Here is a 25,001-nt window from a genome sequence, read left to right on the forward strand (position 1 = left end):
TTTAATTTTATATTTAATTTATTTTATAAAAAGCTTTTGGTGAAAAAAAAAATTAACTCGATACTCTAAATTGTTATAGCATTAAAAATAAATTATTCCCATTATCCCTTTGATCTTTGCAATCACAAATTAGTTAGGTACTTTTAAAATTTTATCTTAAAGCCAAAACCAGGATTATACGGTGGTGGTGGCGATGGCGACGGATGATGGTGATGGTGGTGATGATGATGATGTTCATCATCATCGTGCTTTGTATATGGCGGTGGAAGAACAGGATAAGCACCTGGCATTGGTGGGGCATCATTACCAACTAGCACCTCATAGCTCACTACACGTCTCTCTTGACCAGCAAATGGAATATACAAACAACCATGGGATTTTTGTATTTTTCCCGGCGTCAAACTTCCACAATAGTTAGCTCTTCCTATAAACAATGGTTCACCTTGAACCGTTCGTCCACCTTCAACAGCTCCAGGTGGAACAAAACCATCTGCAGCAGGAACCCATCGATAACCAAAGCCAGTGAGCACTTCAAAGTGATCTTTCACAATCTCACAACCACCATGACATATATAAGCACAAGACTTATTTGGAATGACTTTTGCTGGTAAAAGGTCACCATTGTGAAAAGCTCGTCCGACGTAGATAGTCGCACTGTCAGTATCATGACCAGCATAGACAGCATTTGCTGGGACATTACATCCCGTAGATGAAACCCAAGTTGGGCCAGGAATTGGTGTTTCTTTCACCAAAATTTCATAACTATCCAAACGACGTTCACAACCTCCAAACGGTATGAACAGAGCTCTGTGAACTGTCATCACCTTGCCCACTGTCAAGCTGCCTTCAAAATGTCCCCGCCCAACAATGACCCTCTGACCAGATCGTGTTCGACCACATTCCACAGCATTAAGTGGAATTATATGATCGTAACATGGTCGCCAAACATAATGACTTCCACAAAGAACTTCGAAATGTGTCTTGGGAATTTCCTGACCTTGCCAACTGACGTAGGCTGTTCTCTTTGACGGTATTACTTTGGCAGTCAGCATATCGCCTTCATGGAATGTTCGACCAACGTAAATGGTTGACCCATCAACATCATGACCACCAACAACAGCGAGTGGAGGCATGGGTGCATGTGCCGAAGTTGAGACCCAGCTTTGTCCTGAAATCAAAGAAGGTTAGAACAAAAAACTCAAATTTGTGCCATTTTTATTCAAAACATTGATAGTGCATAGATTTCTCAGAAATTAAAAACCTTTTTCAAGTTAAATATCTAGTTTATTCAAGGACTGATAAAGTTTACATATGTCACCTCTTCTACCAGGCCTTGACCAGTACTTCATAGTTATGAACGATGTGCTCTTTTCCCCCGTAAGGAATGTAAATACACTTTTCATAGGGATGCACTTTTCCCGGAGTCAGTGAGCCATGGTAGTGTGCTCGTCCCACATAAACAAGCTCACCATTTCGAGTACGACCTGTCGCGACAGCTTCAGCTGGAATAATTCCATGGTGAACTGGTACCCAAGAGTACCCATGACCAGTCAAGACCTCGAATTCACTTCTAAATATCTCAACACCACCCCAGCTAACGTATGCACTACCTTTGTTCGGAATAACTTTGGCTGGAAGAACCTCACCATCATTATGAGCTCGACCCACATAAATCGTTGATCCATCAGTATCATGACCAGCAACAACTCCACCTGGTGGCATATAATTGGATGAACCATGTTGCCATGAGTGTGACATCTCATAAACTAAAACTTCATAACAATCCAAACGACGTTCTTCACCTCCAAATGGAATGTACAAACAATGATGGGATGGATGAATTTTACCAACTGTCAAACTTCCTTCCCAATGACCACGGCCAACATAAAGTGGCTCACCGGTACAAGTATTTCCGGCTAGAACAGCATTTGGTGGAACTGAACCGGCAGCGCATGGAATCCATCGGTAATGGTTGCCAGTAAGGATTTCAAAGTGACTCTTGGTGATCTCGCGACCACCCCAGCACACGTAGGCAGTATGTTTGCTAGGAACAACTTTTGCTGGCAAATTGTCACCTTCGTGGTAAGAACGACCAACATAGATTGGTGAACCATCACAATCGTGTCCACCGACAACGGCGAATGGTGGAAGTGGGACGTGTGGTGTTGAATGAACCCATCTGTGTTCTAAAAAAAAAAAAAAAAACATTAATTAGTTTTTGATCAAAAGCAAAGCACAGGAAAAACAATGTAAAAACACCCTAATGCTTCCTGTATAGAACAAATATCCCAACAAAAAAACAAGTGCAGTGAATTCCTAAACAATTTATCTTGTGAATTTGGTACGGAAATCGTTGATCGATAGTATTTTTACTAGCTCTATAATAAGTAAAATGAGACACACAAATTGAGTTAGCAAACTATATAAAATATCAGGTTAAGTCGTCCAACAACCAGAACCGATTTGAAGAAAAGCTGACAAAATTGTTTGACCACTTTGTTCGTAGGTGGGACTTAGTTCACATTGGTCTGCTATGAACAAGTCCACCTATTTTGAAAGAGATATGGACACAATCTCAAAATTCAGACTTCAGAAAACCCAGAGTCCTGAAAATCTTGAATCCAGCAAACCCATAATCTCGAAAATCCAGCATGCTGAAGCCTTTAATCCTGAAAAAACGAAATCCGGAAATCCAGAATAGCCGGTATCCCATTCGGGTTTTAAGGATTTCGGGTTTTCCGGATTTTGGATTTTCGGGATCATGATGGGCTTTCGTGTTTTGGATTTTCCGGATTTCAAGTTTTCAAATTACCTATTGCATTTTCGGTATTTTGGGTCTTAGGGATTTTGGATTTGATTGAATAGCAAAATAACTTGGTATAGTTTTGGCTGCACACTATAAGACTTAAAAACTCTGAGACGAATTTTTCTTCTAATTAAAAATAAACGTTCACGGTTTCGAAGAAACGAAGTGTGCACACCCCTGGTAAGTTCTCATAATGTGTGATTTCGCTCTTCTAAGGTTCATTTTAATTTGGGTATTGAGTCTTGTTAAAACAGTAGGTTTTAGAAATTGTTGTAAAGCTTTTAGACGGTAAAATTAAGCTTGAGGGTTTATCCCGATTTCTCCCATTGTACGACTGTGCGCCAGTATGATTTGGATTTCAAAAGATTTATTTAAAGCCTTGTCACAGCTTTTTATTTCCTAAAATTTACTGGTGACGAGTTATTTCATAAAATGCACACACTTTTATGCATTTTTGATTCTAGTGGTGGATTCAGCTTTCTTTCGATGTTGAAAAATTGCAGTTGCCATACCTAAGAATCAATTTCCAAGTAGCATCCCAAAAACAGAATTGACAAAATAATTCGTTTTCAGTGAAATTGACGATGTATGAAAACAATATCTTGGAAACCATTAGATTTTCAGAGATGGTCTTTGGCTTCAATTATAGCAAATTTTATAAGCTTCAAGGTCGTGATGCTTTATTTTTTACCGACTTTCAAAAAGGAGGTATTCAATTCGTCTGTTTTCTTGCCTTATAACTTTGGTCTGAGTGAACCAATTTTGATAATTCTTTTTGTATTGACAAGCTGGTGGATGCAATGTGGTCCCATTTCAATTTCGTTCAGTTCTGGCCATAGGAACTATTAGAAAACCCATAAAACCCATAGAATTCGGTTTTGTTTTTTGATAAAAATGATTATTATATTCAAAACTAGCTTCTAAAAACTTACATACAGATTTTAACAAAGACTAACAAATCGTGTATTTTATACAGAACTCATGAAAGCCGGTATCTTACAAGGAACTTTCCAAGCAGAAGGACGAGGCAATATATCATCACGATTGTTACCACAAAATCCCATATTGGCCATATTGGAATGTTTTAGTTTTGCCAGGCAATGACCTGCCTTTCTTAAGATCAACCCAAGGTTTTCTTCCAGGATCATAAATTTTCACTGGATAGAATAGTACAAAACTGTGAAGTGGAGCAGTAGAAGAATATAGCTACACAGGTATAGTAAAGGTACACGGAAGAAAAACGAACTTTAACCAATTTGACGTGCATTGAAAAAATGCTGCCCTAAGGAGCTAATAATAATAATGTATATAATACCAACTTGGTTTAATGTTTGTGTGAATGTTAGTCAGAATTGGTAGAAAATTTGTAAATACATTGCTGTTATCATGCTTTTCGATTTCCTTATTTTTTTCGAAGATTCAAACTTCAAAACAAGTGTCTGAAAGAATGATAAAAATATATGAGTAATCAGAGATAACTTCACTTTTGTGTAGGTATTATCTGGTAGGTACCTAAAACTGTAACTTCAGACATGCCAATTTTGATACCAATAATGCAACTCCGCGAGGTCATCAGATCATGAGCATATTTTTGTTAGGCACGTAGAGTGCGTTAGACTTTACCTGATTTAAAATACGATAAACTGTTAAAAACTGTTGAACTTTTAATTTAAAAAGTTAAAAAACTACATTAGCCCAAAAATTGTCTGTTTGAAAATTGCGTTTCTGTACAACTTTTCTAGACCAAAATATATCAGTTCACTTCTAATATTTTTTTCACTGTTATTATTCAAACTATTCGATCTAGATTCTTACTATTTCGTAGTTAAATAAAAAAACCTACTCGGTGTCAGAACACATCCAGGTCTTTGTAATGAAATATCAGCTCCTGTAAAAAAATCGAATTAGAATTCGAAGGAAATATTTTTTTTTAAATTTTTTTTAAGCCCCTTATAACATTTTTAGCGTATGAATCATTGAATTCCATAATTTTTTAAAAATATTTTTGCAAAACGCAAAAAAAATAGACGAAAACAAAATGTATCCATACAGGTGGAGTATTCCCTTTATCTTATCAGAAGTTATCAATTTTAGTCATTCAATTGAAGTCACAATACCTCTGATAAAAAGTTGAAAAAAAAAAAAAAATGAATGATTATCTACAATTTTCTGGAAAATAATTTACAGATAACGTATTTGGTACCAAAGAACAACCGAACCAATTCCAAATGGTACAAAAAGCCCCGACAAAAGCAAATATTTACATTTAAATAGATAATAGAGATAGATCCTTACCCATTTTGTCTGTGTTTTTATTTGTTAATATTCCAAGTTTTAAATATTTGTATGATTTCTTAGGTTAGGTTAACGCCTTCTATATGACTTGCAATCTGAGCGAATGCTTAGTGTCTTTTATTATGTTTCCTCCAGTAAATTTGGTTAATGACTAAAGCTCGTTCAAATGAAACTCGATATAAAAGTTAAAGTAACCAAGCTACCTACCCGCACAAAGTTGCGAAAAAAACTGATAACGATAATTGATTTGATTGAGCTGTTTTTTGTTCTATGATTATTATTATTATTATTCACCGGCTGAATAAAAATATAAAAATGATTCATTTCAAAGATTGTAAAAACAGTTCGTTGGGTGGTATGCATCCATTTCACAACAAAAATAAAATTACAATGTTTCTCTTTTTGATAAAAATGCATTTCTCTTAATAATATGGAATTTATTCTCTTCAAATAGGTAAAACGCTTCAGCAGAGTTTTAAGTTCACAAAAGCTAAAAGTGAACGAGTCAATTGAATATAATTTGTTTAATTTATTATTTACTTAGTTTCTTTCTTTTATAGAAACTGAAGAATTAAGACCAAAAACGTCCTTCCTCTGTAAAAGTGAGAAATTTTTTTGAGGTACCTTGTCCAAAATTCCTGAAATTTCTAGGATCGCTCATATTTACAAAAATTGAGCTTCTTCATTATAAATCTTAAAAAAATAGTAAGGGACTTCTTATTTAGTCAAGTTTGGCGTCTCTGATTGGAATTTATGCAATTTTATTAGACATTTCTATAGAAAAGTTACACGGAGAAAAAATAACGCCACAGAAAACTCAACTTCTGGTATATTTAATCATATAATGTAGTTAAATATGCCAGTTAATAGTTAAATTTACCAGAAATACAATTAAATATACTAGAAGTAAAGTTTCCTCTCTGTGATTAATTCGTCTTCCTTAATTTTAAAATTGGGAAATATAAGGAGCTGTGGAGTCTCCATCTAGAAAAACTTTGTTCGATGCAGAATTTTAAATAGAGTTTCCATCTTTTTGTTCTTTTTTCAGCACAAAATAAAAATATCATTTTTTTTTTGTTTATTTCAATATTTATTAAAAAAAACGCGTCTGAAACGCGTCCAAAACGCGTCATAAACGCGTCCAAAACGCGTCCAAAACGCATCTGAAACACGTTCAAAACGCGTCTGAAACGCATTCAAAACGCGTCCAAAACGCGTCTGAAACGCATTCAAAACGCGTCCAAAACGCGTCTGAAATGCATTCAAAACGCGTCCAAAACGCGTCTGAAACGCGTCCAAAACGCGTCTGAAACGCGTCCGAAACGCGTCTTAAACGCGTCTGAAACGCGTCTTAAACGCGTCTGAAACACGTCCGAAACGCGTCCAAAACGCGTCTGAAACGCATTCAAAACGCGTCCAAAACGCGTCTGAAACGCGTCCAAAACGCATCTGAAACGCTTCCAAAAGCGTCTGAAACGCGTCCAAAACGCATCTGAAACACGTTCAAAACGCGTCTGAAATGCGTCCAAAACGCGTCCAAAACGCGTCTGAAACGCATTCAAAACGCGTCCAAAACGCGTCTGAAACGCGTCCAAAACGCGTCTGAAACGCGTCCGAAACGCATCTGAAACGCGTCCGAAACGCGTCCGAAACGCGTCTTAAACGCGTCTGAAACGCGTCTTAAACGCGTCTGAAACACGTCCGAAACGCGTCCAAAACGCGTCTGAAACGCATTCAAAACGCGTCCAAAACGCGTCTGAAACGCGTCCAAAACGCATCTGAAACGCTTCCAAAAGCGTCTGAAACGCGTCCAAAACGCGTCCAAAACGCATCTGAAACACGTTCAAAACGCGTCTGAAACGCGTCCAAAACGCGTCTGAAACGCATTCAAAACGCGTCTGAAACGCATTCAAAACGCGTCCAAAACGCGTCTGAAACGCGTCCAAAACGCGTCTGAAACGCGTCCGAAACGCGTCTTAAACGCGTCTGAAACGCGTCTTAAACGCGTCTGAAACACGTCCGAAACGCGTCCAAAACGCGTCTGAAACGCATTCAAAACGCGTCCGAAACGCGTCTGAAACGCGTCATAAACGCGTCCAAACCGCGTCTGAAACGCATTCAAAACGCGTCCAAAACGCGTCTAAAACGCTTCTGAAACGCGTCCGAAACGCGTCTTAAACGCGTCAGAAATGCGTCCGAAACGCATCTGAAACGCGTCCGAAAAACGTCCGAAACGCGTCTGAAACGCGTCATAAACGCGTCCAAAACGCGCATTCAAAACGCGTCTGAAACGCGTCCGAAACGCATCTGAAACGCGTCCGAAACGCATCTGAAACGCGTCATAAACGTGTCTTAAACGCGTCTGAAACGCGTCCAAAACGCGTCTGAAACGCGTCCGAAACGCGTCTTAAACGCGTCTGAAACACGTCTGAAACGCGTCCAAAACGCGTCTGAAACGCATTCAAAACGCGTCCGAAACGCGTCTGAAACGCGTCATAAACGCGTCCAAAACGCGTCTGAAACGCGTCCAAAACGCGTCTGAAACGCGTCTTAAACGCGTCTGAAACACGTCCGAAACGCGTCTGAAACGCGTCATAAACGCGTCCAAAACGCGTCTAAAACGCGTCTAAAACGCGTCTGAAACGCGTAAGAAACGCGTCCAAAACGCGTCTGAAACGCGTCCAAAACGCATCTGAAACGCATTCAAAACGCGTCCAAAACGCGTCTGAAACGCGTCCAAAACGCGTCTTAAACGCGTCTGAAACGCGTCTTAAACGCGTCTGAAACGCGTCTGAAACGCGTCCGAAACGCATCTGAAACGCGTCCGAAAAACGTCCGAAACGCGCCTGAAACGCGTCATAAACGCGTCCAAAACGCGCATTCAAAACGCGTCTGAAACGCGTCCGAAACGCATCTGAAACGCGTCCGAAACGCATCTGAAACGCGTCCGAAACGCGTCTGAAACGCGCCTGAAACGCGTCCAAAACGCGTCTGAAACTCGCCCGAAACTCGTCTGAAACGCGTCCACAACGAGTCTGAAAATCGTCCAAAATGCATCTGAAATGAGCCCAAAACGCGTCCAAAACGCGTCTGAAACGCGCCCAAAACGCATCTGAAACGCGCCAAAAACGCGTCCACAACGAACCTGAAACGCGTCCAAAACGTGTCTGAAACGCGTCCAAAACGCATCTGAAACGCTTCCAAAAGCGCCTGAAACGCGTCCAAAACGCGTCTGAAACGCATTTGAAACACGTTCAAAACGCGTCTGAAACGCGTCCAAAACGCGTCTGAAACGCATTCAAAACTCGTCTGAAACGCATTCAAAACGCGTCCAAAACGCGTCCGAAACGCGTCTTAAACGCGTCTGAAACGCGTCTTAAACGCGTCTGAAACACGTCCGAAACGCGTCCAAAACGCGTCTGAAACGTATTCAAAACGCGTCCTAAACGCGTCTGAAACGCGTCATAAACGCGTCCAAACCGCGTCTGAAACGCATTCTAAACGCGTCCAAAACGCGTCTGAAACGCGTCCGAAACGCATCTGAAATGCGTCCGAAACGCGTCCAAAACGCGTCTGAAACGCGTCCGAAACGCGTCCTAAACGCGCCCGAAACGCGTCCAAAACGCGCCTGAAACGCGTCTAAAACGCGTCCAAAACACGTCTGAAACGCGTAAGAAACGCGTCCAAAACGAGTCTGAAACGCGTCCAAAACGCATCTGAAACGCATTCAAAACGCGTCCAAAACGCGTCTGAAACGCGTCCAAAACGCGTCATAAACGCGTCCAAAACGCGCATTCAAAATGCGTCCAAATCGCGTCTTAAACGCGTCTAAAACGCGTCCAAAACGCGTCTGAAACTCGTCCGAAACTCGTCTGAAACGCGTCCACAACGCGTCTGAAAATCGTCCAAAACGCGTCCGAAACGCGTCCATAACGCATCTGAAACGCTTCCAAAAGCGTCTGAAACGCATTCAAAACGCATCTGAAACGCATTCAAAACGCGTCCAAAACGCGTCTGAAACGCGTCCAAAACGCGTCTGAAACGCGTCCGAAACGCATCTGAAACTCGTCCGAAACGCGTCCGAAACGCGTCTGAAACGCGTCTTAAACGCGTCTGAAACGCGTCCGAAACGCGTCCAAAACGCGTCTGAAACGCATTCAAAACGCGTCCAAAACGCATCTGAAACGCGTCCGAAACGCGTCTGAAACGCGTCTGAAACGCGTCCAAAACGCGTCTGAAACGCGTCTGAAACGCGTCCGAAACGCATCTGAAACGCGTCCGAAAAGCGTCCGAAACGCGTTTGAAACGCGTCTGAAACGCGTCATAAACGCGTCCAAAAAACGCATTCAAAACGCGTCCAAAACGCGTCTGAAACGCGTCCGAAACGCATCTGAAACGCGTCCGAAACGCGTCCAAAACGCGTCATAAACGCGTCCAAAACGCGTCTTAAACGCGTCTAAAACGCGTCCAAAACGCGTCTGAAACTCGTCTGAAACTCGTCCACAACGCGTCTGAAAATCGTCCAAAACGCGTCCGAAACGCGTCCATAACGCATCTGAAACGCTTCCAAAAGCGTCTGAAACGCGTCCAAAACGCGTCCAAAACGCATCTGAAACACGTTCAAAACGCGTCTGAAACGCGTCCAAAACGCGTCTGAAACGCTTCCAAAACGCGTCCAAAACGCGTCTGAAACGCGTCTGAAACGCGTCCGAAACGCATCTGAAACGCGTCCGAAACGCGTCCGAAACGCGTCTTAAACGCGTCATAAACGCGTCCAAAACGCGTCTGAAACGCGTCCGAAACGCGTCCAAAACGCGTCTGAAACGCGTCCAAAACGCATCTGAAACGCATTCAAAACGCGTTCAAAACGCGTCTGAAACGCGTCCAAAACGCGTCTGAAACGCGTCCAAAACGCATCTGAAACGCGTCCGAAACGCGTCTGAAACGCGTCCGAAACGCGTCCAAAACGCATCTGAAACGCATTCAAAACGCGTTCAAAACGCGTCTGAAACGCGTCCAAAACGCGTCTGAAACGCGTCCAAACCGCATCTGAAACGCGTCCGAAACGCGTCTTAAACGCGTCTGAAACGCGTCTTAAACGCGTCTGAAACGCGTCTTAAACGCGTCTGAAACGCGTCCGAAACGCGTCCAAAACGCGTTAAAAACGCGTCTGAAACGCATTCAAAACGCGTCCAAAACGCATTTGAAACGCGTCCGAAACGCGTCCTAAACGCGTCTGAAACGCGTCCAAAACGCGTCATAAACGCGTCCAAAACGCGTCTGAAACGCATTCAAAACGCGTCTAAAACGCGTCTGAAACGCGTCCGAAACGCGTCATAAACGCGCCCGAAACGCGTCCAAAACGCGCCTGAAACGCGTCTAAAACGCGTCTGAAACGCGTCTTAAACGCGTCTGAAACGCGTCTGAAACGCGTCCGAAACGCATCTGAAACGCGTCCGAAAAGCGTCCGAAACGCGTCTGAAACGCGTCTGAAACGCGTCTTAAACGCGTCTGAAACGCGTCTGAAACGCGTCCGAAACGCATCTGAAACGCGTCCGAAAAGCGTCCGAAACGCGTCTGAAACGCGTCTGAAACGCGTCATAAACGCGTCCAAAACGCGCATTCAAAACGCGTCCAAAACGCGTCTGAAACGCGTCCGAAACGCATCTGAAACGCGTCCGAAACGCGTCTGAAACGCGTCCAAAACGCGTCTTAAACGCGTCTAAAACGCGTCCAAAACGCGTCTGAAACTCGTCCGAAACTCGTCTGAAACGCGTCCACAACGCGTCTGAAAATCGTCCAAAACGCGTCCGAAACGCGTCCATAACGCATCTGAAACGCTTCCAAAAGCGTCTGAAACGCGTCCAAAACGCGTCTGAAACGCGTCATAAACGCGTCCAAAACGCGTCTGAAACGCATTCAAAACGCGTCCAAAACGCGTCTGAAACGCGTCCGAAACGCATCTGAAACTCGTCCGAAACGCGTCCGAAACGCGTCTGAAACGCGTCTTAAACGCGTCTGAAACGCGTCCGAAACGCGTCCAAAACGCGTCTGAAACGCATTCAAAACGCGTCCAAAACGCATCTGAAACGCGTCCGAAACGCGTCTGAAACGCGTCTGAAACGCGTCCAAAACGCGTCTTAAACGCGTCTGAAACGCGTCTGAAACGCGTCCGAAACGCATCTGAAACGCGTCCGAAAAGCGTCCGAAACGCGTCTGAAACGCGTCTGAAACGCGTCCAAAACGCGTCTTAAACGCGTCTGAAACGCGTCTGAAACGCGTCCGAAACGCATCTGAAACGCGTCCGAAAAGCGTCCGAAACGCGTCTGAAACGCGTCTGAAACGCGTCATAAACGCGTCCAAAAAACGCATTCAAAACGCGTCCAAAACGCGTCTGAAACGCGTCCGAAACGCATCTGAAACGCGTCCGAAACGCGTCCAAAACGCGTCATAAACGCGTCCAAAACGCGTCTTAAACGCGTCTAAAACGCGTCCAAAACGCGTCTGAAACTCGTCCGAAACGCATCTGAAACGCGTCCGAAAAGCGTCCGAAACGCGTCTGAAACGCGTCTGAAACGCGTCCAAAACGCGTCTTAAACGCGTCTGAAACGCGTCTGAAACGCGTCCGAAACGCATCTGAAACGCGTCCGAAAAGCGTCCGAAACGCGTCTGAAACGCGTCTGAAACGCGTCCAAAACGCGTCTTAAACGCGTCTGAAACGCGTCTGAAACTCGTCCGAAACGCGTCCGAAACGCGTCTGAAACGCGTCTTAAACGCGTCATAAACGCGTCCAAAACGCGCATTCAAAACGCGTCCAAAACGCGTCTGAAACGCGTCCGAAACGCATCTGAAACGCGTCCGAAAAGCGTCCGAAACGCGTCTGAAACGCGTCTGAAACGCGTCATAAACGCGTCCAAAAAACGCATTCAAAACGCGTCCAAAACGCGTCTGAAACGCGTCCGAAACGCATCTGAAACGCGTCCGAAACGCGTCCAAAACGCGTCATAAACGCGTCCAAAACGCGTCTTAAACGCGTCTAAAACGCGTCTTAAACGCGTCTAAAACGCGTCCGAAACGCATCTGAAACGCGTCCGAAAAGCGTCCGAAACGCGTCTGAAACGCGTCTGAAACGCGTCCAAAACGCGTCTTAAACGCGTCTGAAACGCGTCTGAAACGCGTCCGAAACGCATCTGAAACGCGTCCAAAACGCGTCTGAAACGCGTCCGAAACGCATCTGAAACGCGTCCGAAACGCGTCTGAAACGCGTCCAAAACGCGTCTTAAACGCGTCTAAAACGCGTCCAAAACGCGTCTGAAACTCGTCCGAAACTCGTCTGAAACGCGTCCACAACGCGTCTGAAAATCGTCCAAAACGCGTCCGAAACGCGTCCATAACGCATCTGAAACGCTTCCAAAAGCGTCTGAAACGCGTCCAAAACGCGTCTGAAACGCGTCATAAACGCGTCCAAAACGCGTCTGAAACGCATTCAAAACGCGTCCAAAACGCGTCTGAAACGCGTCCGAAACGCATCTGAAACGCGTCCGAAACGCGTCTGAAATGCGTCCGAAACGCGTCCAAAACGCGTCTGAAACGCGTCCAAAACGCGTCATAAACGCGTCCAAACCACGTCTGAAACGCATTCAAAACGCGTCTGAAACGCGTCCGAAACGCATCTGAAACGCGTCCGAAACGCGTCTGAAACGCGTCTGAAACGCGTCCAAAACGCGTCATAAACGCGTCCAAAACGCGTCTGAAACGCGTCCGAAACGCGTCCAAAACGCGCCCGAAACGCGTCCAAAACGCGCCTGAAACGCGTCTAAAACGCGTCCAAAAGGCGTCCGAAACGCATCCGAAACGCGTCGAAACAAGTCTGAAACGCATCTGAAACGCGTCCAAAACGCGACTGAAACTTGTCCAAAACGCGTCTGAAACGCATCCGAATCGCGTCCGAAACAAGTCTAAAACGTGTGAATCGCGTCCGAAACGCGCCCAAAACGCGTCTTAAACGCGTACAAAACGCGTCTGAAACGCGTCCAAAACGCGTCTGAAACGCGTCTAAAACGCGTCTGAAACGTGTCCAAAACGCGTCTCAAACGCGTCCAAAACGTGTCTGAAACGCGTCCAAAACGCATCTGAAACGCGTCCAAAACGCATCTGAAACGCGTCCAAAACGCTTCTGAAACGCGTCCAAAACGCGTCCAAAACGCATCTGAAACGCGTCCAAAACGCGTCTGAAACGAGTCTGGAACACGTCTGAAACGCGTCCAAAACGCGTTTGAAAAGCGTCCAAAACGCATCTGAAACGCGCCCAAAACGCATCTGAAATGCGTCCAAAACGCATCTGAAACGCGTCCAAAACGCGTGTGAATCGCGTCCGAAACGCGTCTAAAACGCTTCTGAAACGCGTCCAAAACGCGTCTAAAACGCGTCCAAAACGCGTCTGAAACACGTCCAAAACGCGTCCAAAACGCGTCTGAAACGCATCCGAAACGCGTCCAAAACGCGCCTGAAACGCGTCCAAAACGCGTTTTAAACGGGTCCAAAACGCGTCCAAAACGCGTCCGAAACGCATCTGAAACGCGTCCAAAACGCGTTTGAAAAGCGTCCAAAACGCATCTGAAACGCGCCCAAAACGCATCTGAAACGCGTCCAAAACGCATCTGAAACGCGTCCAAAACGCGTGTGAATCGCGTCCGAAACGCGCCTAAAATGCTTCTGAAACGCGTCCAAAACGCGTCTGAAACGCGTCCAAAACGCGTCTGAAACACGTCCAAAACGCGTCCAAAACGCGTCTGAAACGCATCCGAAACGCGTCCAAAACGCGCCTGAAACGCGTCCAAAACGCGTGTGAATCGCGTCCGAAACGCGCCTAAAATGCTTCTGAAACGCGTCAAAAACGCGTCTGAAACGCGTCCAAAACGCGTCTGAAACACGTCCAAAACGCGTCCAAAACGCGTCCAAAACGCGTCTGAAACGCATCCGAAACGCGTCCAAAACGCGCCTGAAACGCGTCCAAAACGCGTCTGAAACGGGTCCAAAACGCGTCCAAAACGCGTCCGAAACGCGTCTGAAACTTGTCTGAAACGAGTCCGAAACGCGTCCAAAACGCGTCTGAAACGCGTCCAAAACGCATCTGAAACGCGTCCAAAACGCGTCTGAAACGCGTTCAAAACGCGTCTGAAACGCTTCCAAAACGCATCTGAAACGCGTCCAAAACGCGTCTGAAACGGGTCCGAAACGCGTCCAAAACGCGTCTGAAACGCGTCCGAAACGCGTCCAAAACGCGTCCGAAACGCTTCCAAAACACATCTGAAACGCGTCCGAAACGCGTCCGAAACGCGTCCGAAACGCTATTTGTTATTTGTGAAAACTATTTTCTCTAAACAATATCTACCACACAAATTCTTCGGCACGCCACAAAAATTTATTTCCACCATCAAAATGCACAGCCTCAGCCTTGTGCATTTAGAAAAAAAAGTAATACAAAAATGATACAAAAACAACCACCAATTGATTTGGAAAATAAAGGTATGCTGATTATAAAATTGATAAATAATAAAGTTTTTGATTTTTCTGTCTTTTAGTGGCGATCAATTCCAGACATCATTGACTGAGCTTACAGCAGCTTCAGCCTTGAGCATTTAGAAAAAAAAAATCAAAACAAGATACAAAAACTACCACCAAAGTGCAGACTGTAGACGCAGAGTATTTTTTTCTTTTTCATTTTTTTCAACTGGCCAGGCCACAGTCGCGTGCCCAATGATCTTTTTTTATGTATTTTGTTTTCAAAAAAAAAAAACTATTTTGTGTTTTTCCAATAAAATATTAAATAATAGTTTAAAAGAATTGTTTGTTTGTTTTGAAGATTTTTTTATTTTCAGATGAAATTAAAATATGGATTTTAGCAGTACGGATATAAACCCATGAAAGTGCTCCAAATAAGTACTTTAAAAGTACAAGTTTCAGTGCTTTTTCTGTAGGTAAAAAAGTACTGGAAAATGTACATCAGGACCAGTGTTGCCAATAGTGCAGATTTATCTGCATTTTGCAGATTTTCAACACATTCCCAGACTTTTGAGAACCATAAATCTGCAGTGCAGATTTTATCTGCAACTGAAACTTAATGTTTCAATAATGAAAATGGACTTTATTTCAAGAAATCCAGTAAAATGGTAATTATTTAACTTCAGTTTTCAAATCAGCTGGAGTTTGTTCATAACGTTCTGTATTTTTTCTTCTTGATTTCATTTTCTCAAATGCAAATTGTAACAAAACTCATTTCGATTTTGATTTTATAGAGGAAAAAGCCTAACAATACAATTACACTGGTCGGCAAAAAAACAAAAAAAGTCGGGAGCAAGAACTCTGTAAGGTGATTTAAATAATCTTGAATGTGCTGAATCCAAAACAGTTTACAGATTTTTTCCATCACGTCTAGTTTTTGAGCTCTCCTCATCACAATTTTAGCTATAAAGTCCCAAAAACCTATTTTAAATGAAATTTTTTTTGATATTTGATCTAAAAATATTATTTTTCCGTAATAATTTGCTATTTTTTCAACCAAATCAGGAGTCGAAAACTGAAATTTACTTCAAATCTGCTTCAAAAACCATGAGTTACCTTAACCACCAAGATTTTGAGATATCATACTTTCTATACCAAATATCTTTTAGAAAAAAAAACTTCGAAAATAAAAATATACGTATTTAAAACGATAAAATATGGCTTTTGAATATTGCATATGTAGTTTTGCGAAAAAAAATTTAACGGTGATGAAATTCAACGCCAAAAGTACCACAAAAACGCGTTTTTGACCTATTCATTTTTAAATATTTCGAAAACTTGACGTGCCAGTCAAATTTTGACTTCAGATTCGGAATCAGCACACAAAAGTTCTTTAGAAAAGTATGGTTTGGTTCAAGCTCCATTTTCGTTGCCGACCAGTGTTATTAATGAACACTTCTAGGGAAAAAGCTATTGATACAAATTTAACAATTTCAAATTTTTGACACGTGTTCGCAAATTTTTTTGAAATCGAGTCTCAAAATTTTTAAGAAATCTGCATTGCAGATTTTTTTCGTCGTTTCTGCAGATTTTTCAAAACATTTTAATGGCAACACTGATCAGGACCACTTCCAGAAGTGCTTCTATGATGCACTTTTGAAGTACATTTGTCTGTATTATTAATGGAGGGGAAATTTATTTCATCTTGCATGCAAGAAAGAGATAGCTGCTTCACGTATTCTTATATACAGAAAGTATATAACTGAGTTTTTTCCCGAGCTCCTATCTTTTTTCAGTGGAAAAGAAGTACTTCTTTTACGTACATATTTCACCGGTTTTTTCTGTAGTTCTGCGTTTGCTGGGAAAACACATCTGAAACGCGTCCGAAACGCGTCCAAAACGCATCCAAAACGCGTTCAAAACGCGTGTGGGTGGTTTAGTTTTTTTTTTTAATTGATAACACCCCAGCAAACGCAGAACTACAGAAAAAACCGGTGAAATATGTACGTAAAAGAAGTACTTCTTTTCCACTGAAAAAAGATAGGAGCCCGGGAAAAAACTCAGTTATATACTTTCTGTATATAAGAATACGTGAAGCAGCTATCTCTTTCTTGCATGCAAGATGAAATAAATTTCCCCTCCATTAATAGTACAGACAAATGTACTTCAAAAGTGCATCAGCGAAGCACTTCTGGAAGTGGTTCTGATGTACATTTTGCAGTACTTTTTTACCTACAGAAAAAGCACTGAAACTTGTACTTTTAAAGTACTTATTTGGAGCACTTTCATCGGTTTATATCCGTACTGCTAAAATCTATATTTTAATTTCATCTGAAAATAAAAAAATCTTCAAAACAAACAAACAATTTTTTTAAACAACTATTCTTTAATATTTTATTGGAAAAACACAAAATAGTTTAAAAAATAAATAAAAAAAAGAGATCCTTGGGTACGCGACTGTAGCCTGGCCAGTTAAGAAAAATGAAAAAGAAAAAAATACTCTGCAGTCTGCACTTTGGTGGTAGTTTTTTTATCTTGTTTTGATTTTTTTTTTGTAAATGCTCAATGTTGAAGCTGCTGTTAACTCAGTCAATGATGTCTGGAATTGATCGCCACTAAAAGACATAAAAATCAACAACTTTATAATTTATCAATTTTATAATCAGCATACCTTTATTTTCCAAATCAATTGGTGGTTGTTTTTGTGTCATTTTTTTTCTAAATGCACAAGGCTGAGGCTGTGCATTTTGATGGTGGAAATGGTGGTGGAATTTATGTGGCGTGCCGAAGAATTTGTGCGGTAGATTGTTTTTTTTTTAGAAAATAGTTTTCACAAAGAACACTGAGAAGATTTTATTTATTTTTTAAGTTAAATTGTTCTATTTATCTATCAAATGGAGCACAGAAATGTTTTTTTTCTTAACGAATATGTTGCTGCGGCTATCAAGGTTTCACTAGAAAATATAAAATGCAGGAAAGGTCAAATCAATGGCGCGCCGCCATTACAAAAGAGACAAAACTTTGTGCATTGCATACATCGCTCTCTTTTCCTCCCATTTACCAAAGAGTTTATTTTTTTCAGGAGAAACAAAACTACAATATTTTGAGGGGAGAGATTTTGGTAAATAAGGAAACACATACACCTACAAAGTATAGACTTTGTTGGTGGTTGTAATTTCCCCTAAACTACTGAGGTTTGGTTTGCAGGGACTGGTCAACAAGGTTTTTGCCACAAGAACCAAAATATACTTTCCTAGTAGTGTTGGATGTGTTGAACTCGAATCTGAAGTCAAAATTTTTTTATTGGCATCCGTTTTTGAAATATTACCGTTAGAAAATGCCAAAAAAACGTCATTTTGGCTGTTTTCGAAGTTATGTTTTTATTCGGGGTAATTCATTATGAATAAATTTGTAACGGTGCCTATATGTATTAACTTCTAACTTCTCTGCATGCACAATCTCAGATTTTTCTGACATATTATCTGATTGCAACATGAAGAGCTTTAATGGCACCATCTCGTTACTAAACTCTGGTTCGATGTCGTTGGAATAATATTCGAATAGACCAGTATTTGTCTTGGTATTTAAACGTGATATATTTTGAGCTGACTGTTCTGGGTTGATTTTCCATTTTTCCCTAATCAAAAATACCGAAAAAAAAACAGGAAAAAATCCCTCAATCTGGCATCGCTGGGTTGGGCCCTTCAGGATGGGATGGGAGTCATAATTCATTATAAACACATGTATATTAAGGGTACCCAAAACCCCTTTAGTGCGCGCTCATTATAAAAAAAAAAAAACAAATAGAAGATCAGTGGTAGAAGTAGAAGATCATGTGGTAATTATAGTACTAGATCAACTCATGAGTAAACTACCACCTCCAATGGAACGGGGCCAATGTTTAATGATTTGCAAACGTTTTTTTATTCTTCTTTTTTCTTATTTTTACAAATACAAATGTAATGCTGTTTTTTATTGAAGGTACAACTCCAAGAAATTTTGTTTGTTCGTAGTCGGGGCGAGGGGCCCCTAGCTGAAGTGGGGCCCCTAGGCAGCTGCCTAGTTTGCCTTGAGGCTAATCCGGCACTGGTTGTTTCTGAAACTAAGACAAGAAGAAACGCAAAACACTATAAATCCGAGAAATCGAAAATATTCAAACCAATACTTTCTAGAGATCCATGGAAAAAGAACACTCGTTTGCCAAAAGTGTTTCCGGTCAACTTTGTGTGAAACGGAACAATTTATAAAGCAAATTGTTAGAAAGAAGATAATGTCACCAGGAACAACGACTCAACCAGACCAGCGTGGATGTGGAGCTTCAAACACAACAAACCCACAAATAGAAAACGAGATCCGGGAACATATAAAATCTTTCCCAGCTTATGAATCTCACTACACGCGAAGAGACAGTTCGTGCAAATATTTTCATAGTGATTTGACGCTTTCAAAAATGTATAGATTGTACTGTGAAAAACATCAATCAGTAGCTTCAATCTCGACATATTCAAAAATATTCAAAACCATGAATATAAAATTTAAAAAGCCCAAGCTTGACACCTGCCACAGATGTGAAATTTTAAAAACGAAATTAGAAATTGGAGCAGAGGATGAAGATGCCAAAAGTCAATTGCTAAAAGAGCAGGAGGAGCATCATAAACTTGCAGACTTAGCATATAAAAGCAAGAGTAAGGACAAGGATACTGGTAGGAATGACAATTCAATCAAGGTTTACACATTTGATCTACAACAGTGTCTTCCTACTCCGTTCCTTCGGACAAATATCTCGTTCTATAAAAGACAACTGTGGACATACAATTTAACACTCCATGACTGTGTAACAAACCAAGCATATTGTTATATGTGGGACGAATCTGTTGCAAACCGTGGAGGTAATGAAATAGCCTCATGTGTGTTCCAGCACCTGAAAAAAATCCCAAGTACTGTTAATCACTTGATCTTCTATAGTGACTGCTGTGCGGGTCAAAACAAAAATGGATACGTTGCAACAATGTTTCAAATATTTAGCACGAACTCAAGCATTTCCGTAATTGACCACAAGTTTTTGGTGCCTGGCCATACCCATATGGAGTGTGATGTTGACCACGCTGCCATTGAGAGGAAAAAAAAAGGTATCATCCGTTAACATCCATCATCCAAGGGATTGGTTTCAATTAGTTAGATCCATCGGAAAGAAACCATTCATTGTCCATGAAATGACACGCATAGACTTCCTTGACTTTGCGAAAATGTCAAAGGAAAAATTCACTTGGCGCAAGACATCCGAAGCCAAGACAAAATTTGTTTGGCGAGATATTAAATGGTTGCGTTTTACAACTGATTTTGGATTAATACAATATAAAACAAGCCTCGATGAAAACGAAGAATTTCAACATCTAAATATTAAAAAACGTGGAGTCAATGTCGTTTTCCTTGATGAAATTCCAGTCTGTTACTCTGGGCCTAATTTAATCAGCAAGGAAAAGAAAAAAGACTTGATAGAACTACTGCCTGTAATTGAAAAATCATACCACGACTTCTATTTAAATCTTAAATCCGACGACATTAAAGATAATCACCCTGATTTGACTGATGATGAAAGTGAAGAAGAAAATTAAATTTAAAAACATCTTTTTTATTTATGCTTTTATTTTTCACTAAATTTTATAACCAGTATCGTTCAATTCTGAAAAAAATTAAAGTTGTAAAAGTCTAAAAAATGAATTTCCTAATACACACAATACAATAATAATAATAAAATTTATGTTTTTTCTATACCTACTAAAATTCTTTAATATTAAATTAAAAAAAATCGTTACTTCTAGTTTATTGCCTTATTTATTTATTCATTTACAGGTTCACAAATTTAAGCTTATGTTGTGACTTTTATCCTTTTTAATTATTTTAAAAAAGCTTAAGTAAAAATAAGAAAGAACAATATAATAATATCATTTTTTTAAAACATCTTATGTCACATAAGCTGTATTATAAATCATAATGCATTTTTTTGAAAAAGCTTAAGTTTACAAAAACATTTTTTATAAGGTTTGTATAGGTTTTCAAAAAAAAATAAACACATGCAAATTCAGGGTATAACAAGCCTGTACCCTGAAAAAAAAATTGTTAGTCTAGCGGCAATAGTTTCAAAGTAATCAAGAAAAAAGTAAAAAAAATCTAGTCCAAAAATTTCATTTGATCATACTGAAAAATGATAAAAATTGACTTAAGCTCTTTTAACTTATTGGCACAGATATATCAAGTTATGCATTCGTACAAAAAAAAAAGTTGAGATAATATTTTTCCATGGCATTACGATGGTAGACAATGCCAAAAAAGTGGGTCCCGGAAGTCCGTCTGTCTGTCTGTCTGTCTGTCAGTCTGTCAGTCTGTCAGTCTGTCAGTCTGTCAGTCTGTCAGTCTGTCAGTCTGTCAGTCTGTCAGTCTGTCAGTCTGTCAGTCTGTCTGTCTGTCTGTATAAGGAGCTACAGCCTAAACGGATGGACCGATTAATGTCAAACTTGGTATGTAGCGTTATTCTGCGACTCTCCAGAGGGGTTTTTGGAATTAATTTTTTTGGACCAAAAATAACGGTACTTGTCATATACCGATTTTAGTAAAATTGAAATATCTCGAAAACGGCTCTAACGATTTTGTTTAAAAAATTCAAATAGTAGTTTTAAGCTAAGGTCTATCTTTCAATGAAAACAATTTTTTTTGAAAATCATTATTAACGGTACCTGCCATAGAACCGTTTTTTTTCAAATCCGATTATCTCCAAAACTGCTTATTCGATTTCAACGAAACTTTTTGTGGAGAAGCATTTATATAATTTAAATATAAGCCAAAAATAAAATTTTGAAAAAAATAATTTTTGGATTTGTAAAAAAATTTTGAAAATTTTTTTTTGAAAAATCAAATTTTCGAAAACGGGACATTGAACTTTTTTGAAATTTTGTTTTTAGATGTTGATTAGTGATTTCTACCAAATGACATACCAATTTTATTTTAAAACTTTTTTTCCAAAAAAATATTTATAAAAAATTAGTTTTTTAAAAAACGGCTCTAACGATTTTGAAATTTTTTTTTCTAAAAATGCATGTTAATATATCAATCAAAACTGCATACTTGTTTTGGAGGGCAATTTAATTTCAGATTTTATTTTATTTAAAAAAAAAACGAATTTTGTTTTTTTTTTTCCAAATTTCTATATAAAAAGTCTTAAAAATTTAAGCAACTTTAACTCTAAGAGCAAGTTCGTGCGACCCAGTCGTGCATTTTATTTTTTATTATTATAAGCTCATTTGAATGAAATTTGGTTTGTTGAAAACACATCTTTTTTGACTATGGCAAACCAAAAATTGATTTTTTTATTGATCTGATCGAATTGCATTGTTCTTTGATTTTAATGTGCAATACTCGAAAAATACTTGGATGAAGACATATACTACAAAAGTTCTTGCTTCGTCAAATTTTGAACATCTTCTGTCAAAATTTAAACACTTTTTTAAGCTGCTTTCCGTCACTTCTAATGTATTGTAATCTTTGAACAACAACTTGTGCTTAGCCTAGTTATTTTTCATTCAGTTGAAAAACTTTTTCTGTTACACTTAAGTATTGAACCAGACTAAGCAAGTTCAGAGGCTAGTTCACTGCATACTATAAACTACCTGAAACACATGATTTTCTTCACTCAATTGTAGGTTTTTAACTTATCAACTTCAATGAATAGAACGCCCCTCCAAATATGCAAATGTTAATCGCCTCTTTCGAATTTTCTCCAGACTCTATTGAATACTATAACAATTCATTGCATATTCAAGGAGGAAAATCATTTGGGTATACTTCTGAGACTTGTCAAGATTAATTTCAATTAATACATATTTCTAATTTTATCGTTTGTTTCCATACTTGCAGGTTGTTAAAGCATCAAACCTTTAATGCAATGTTGTAAAGGTCAAAAAAGTCAATAACTTGTGGGCTCCTTCCCATTACCCCTACAACTCCTTTTTACCCTTTTTGATGATTTCAATTTAAGCCCTTAGAATTAAGGTGGGAACTTCTTGTAGTGATACACAAAAAAGGTAAAGACTAACAAAATTTTCAAAAATGTTTCGAATTTTTGAACTTTTTCGAAATCGTACTTACAGTAATAAGACATATAATGTTCAAAAATTTAAACTGAACATTTGTAACTGATACCTAACCTACTCACCTTCACTATAATGATCAACAGAATTTTAAATAATTTCAAAAACTTTTACTCTGGGGCGTCATCTAGCTTCAAAATAAAAATCTGAAAACATTTATGGATTTTTTTTTATTTTTTAAAAATAGTTTTTCCACTTAGGATAAATAACGAACACCCTAATGTACATAGCTAAAAAAGAAATTAAAGACGCTCATTATATATCCTTTTATGTTATTCTACAAACCAATTATTGAATTTTTTTTTATTACATGCTTCGTGTTTTTGAAGTCTAAAAGACTTGCAACAATTAATTGTACATTGGTACTTACTTCATGCAAATAAGCATGTTTTCTTTGTGTGTATTTAAATTTTAAATAAATCAAACACTGATGTTTTGTGAATAAATGCTTAGTTTACAAGTTCATGGCTCTTAAATCTATACATAAGACTTAACCAAAATACTAGAACATTATTGCACGCAACAACAACAACAGCATGAATCATCTTGAGGATGTTGATGTGGTGGTGGCATTGGCATAGGCATATTATAAGTCAAAACTTCATAACAATCCAAACGATGTTCAGCTCCACCAAACGGAATATACAAACAATGATGGGATGGATGAATTTTACCAACTGTCAAACTTCCTTCCCAATAACCACGTCCAATGAAGAGTGGCTCTCCAGTGACAGTATTTCCAGCTAAAACAGCATTTGGAGGCACCTGACCTGCAGCACAGGGAATCCAACAGTAGTTATTGCCAACAAGGACTTCATAATGATTCTTTGTGATCTCACGACCACCCCAGCAGACGTAAGCAGTATATTTGCTAGGAACAACTTTTGCTGGCAAATTGTCACCTTCGTGGTAGGAACGACCAACAAAAATGGGTGTTCCATCACAATCGTGTCCTCCGACAACTGCTAACGCTGGAAGTGGTGCGCCAGGTGCTGATGGTACCCATACATGTGCTGAAATTTAAATTAATTTATGTTAATAAAAAAATTCAAGGATATTAGGAAAATGTTTATATATAGACAAAATGGTGTAGAATATCTAGGGAAAGAAACCGAATAAAGTCTTTTGGCAGTTTATTCAGCCAACTGCTGATACAGAAGGACAAAATTTCATAAAAAATTGACATACTATTAAAATATTCAAGTTATTGAACCAGTTTACCAGAATAAATCTCCATTGATTTTGATACCAATATTTGGCAGAATTGAAGGTTGCACCTTTTGGACTGACAATCCTAAAGTAGAGCTTTTAATGGTGATTTACTGCTTCGAGTATACACCTTATTGTTCTGAATTGGTATTTTAATTTTTTTTAATAAGCGGTCAGAGTATAAAACAAATGATGAAGATAAAGAACTTTTTATCTGTAAACTTATAAACGATATCTTGAACATTTTTGAACTTGAAATAGAAAATTGTAACCGGACATTTCCGCACCAAATTTCTATAGAAACCGAAGGTAATCACTCAAAGTGCTTGACAGTTAACAAGTTCCTTGAAAACAAAATTTGAACACTTTTGATTGCAGTTAAAACATCTCTTCTCTGTTTCGTTCCACATCTTTCGTAAAGAAATCTTTTCAGCAAGAAGATTAAAATAAAGTTTTTATTACTTAATCAAGTTATTAAAAGCTTTTTCAGCAGACGAAGCCCAAAAAGACAATAAAATAAAGACGTTCACGAGAGTATCTTATCAGAATTTATCATATTAACACACTTACACAGATGAGTTCACACCATTTGATAACAAAGTGAACCAATTCCTTTGGTACGCAACTGCAGACGAATTCAATTTCAAAATTAATATATTTTTATGATCCTTACCCATTTTTGTGTTTTTTTATTTAAAAATTGTCCAATCAGTCTTCGTTCTCTAAGGTTTTTGATATCTGCACCTTGACTATGTTTCTTCAAGTAATTTCCGTAAGTGACTAAATTTAGTTTAAACAGAAAAAGATAAATAAGTAAAAAACACTTAAGAAAGCTGTGAATAAATGAATAACAGCTGATAACAAAATTCGGATCTGATTGTGTTGATTTGTTCTCTGATTATTCAACTTTTGAGTAAAAAAATATTACTGTATTGTATATTTTCAAAAAACACCAATTGGTTTAGTCAGTTTGAGATACACAAGATGTTACCTCAAAGACAGTTAGATTAGAAAATAAGTACCTTTAATCTTTTCAGTTACTT

At 39.4% G+C, this 25,001-nt stretch overlaps 3 protein-coding genes across 5 annotated transcripts; 1 reads left to right on the forward strand and 2 right to left on the reverse strand.

The window, feature by feature from the left end:
- On the reverse strand, positions 1-5,323 carry LOC129921409 (uncharacterized). 2 transcript variants are annotated; one of them, XM_056003217.1, is made up of 4 exons: positions 5,102-5,323; positions 4,650-4,694; positions 1,647-2,186; positions 1-1,168 (listed from the first exon to the last, which is right to left on the reverse strand). In XM_056003217.1, the coding sequence occupies exons 1-4, from the start codon at positions 5,103-5,105 to the stop codon at positions 144-146; spliced, it is 1,614 nt and encodes a 537-aa protein (XP_055859192.1). In that variant the 5' UTR covers positions 5,106-5,323; the 3' UTR covers positions 1-143. The 2 variants fall into 2 exon arrangements, with proteins under 2 accessions (XP_055859192.1, XP_055859193.1); XM_056003218.1 differs by lacking the exon at positions 4,650-4,694 and having other exon boundaries at positions 5,102-5,321.
- Positions 5,324-18,837: 13,514 nt separating this feature from the next.
- On the forward strand, positions 18,838-20,232 carry LOC129921411 (uncharacterized). The gene is made up of 2 exons (XM_056003220.1): positions 18,838-19,494; positions 19,571-20,232. The coding sequence occupies exons 1-2, from the start codon at positions 18,876-18,878 to the stop codon at positions 19,651-19,653; spliced, it is 702 nt and encodes a 233-aa protein (XP_055859195.1). The 5' UTR covers positions 18,838-18,875; the 3' UTR covers positions 19,654-20,232.
- A 2,903-nt stretch (positions 20,233-23,135) lies between these two features.
- Positions 23,136-24,782, reverse strand: LOC129921412 (natterin-1-like). Of its 2 annotated transcripts, none has more exons than XM_056003222.1 (2): positions 24,632-24,782; positions 23,136-23,762 (listed from the first exon to the last, which is right to left on the reverse strand). In XM_056003222.1, exons 1-2 carry the CDS (start codon positions 24,633-24,635, stop codon positions 23,260-23,262), a joined length of 507 nt encoding a protein of 168 aa, XP_055859197.1. In that variant the 5' UTR covers positions 24,636-24,782; the 3' UTR covers positions 23,136-23,259. The 2 variants fall into 2 exon arrangements, with proteins under 2 accessions (XP_055859197.1, XP_055859196.1); XM_056003221.1 differs by lacking the exon at positions 24,632-24,782 and adding an exon at positions 23,971-24,333.
- Positions 24,783-25,001: the final 219 nt, after the last annotated feature.

This window comes from Episyrphus balteatus, chromosome 1 (assembly GCF_945859705.1).
Source record: "Episyrphus balteatus chromosome 1, idEpiBalt1.1, whole genome shotgun sequence".
NCBI lineage: Eukaryota > Metazoa > Arthropoda > Insecta > Diptera > Syrphidae > Episyrphus > Episyrphus balteatus.

Bases quoted from the DNA above. Each gene is read 5' to 3' on its own strand.
- LOC129921409 (XM_056003217.1), bottom strand. The intron at 2,187-4,649 runs GTAGGTTTTTTT...TTTTTTTTTTAG, and splicing joins TGGATGTGTTCTGACACCGA to AACACAGATGGGTTCATTCA. The intron at 1,169-1,646 runs GTGAGGTTCTTC...CTTTGATTTCAG, and splicing joins GGGTCGAGCTCATAATGATG to GACAAAGCTGGGTCTCAACT.
- LOC129921411 (XM_056003220.1), top strand. From the start codon at position 18,876: ATGTCACCAGGAACAACGACTCAACCAGACCAGCGTGGATGTGGAGCT. The intron at 19,495-19,570 runs GTAATGAAATAG...GATCTTCTATAG, and splicing joins ATCTGTTGCAAACCGTGGAG to TGACTGCTGTGCGGGTCAAA.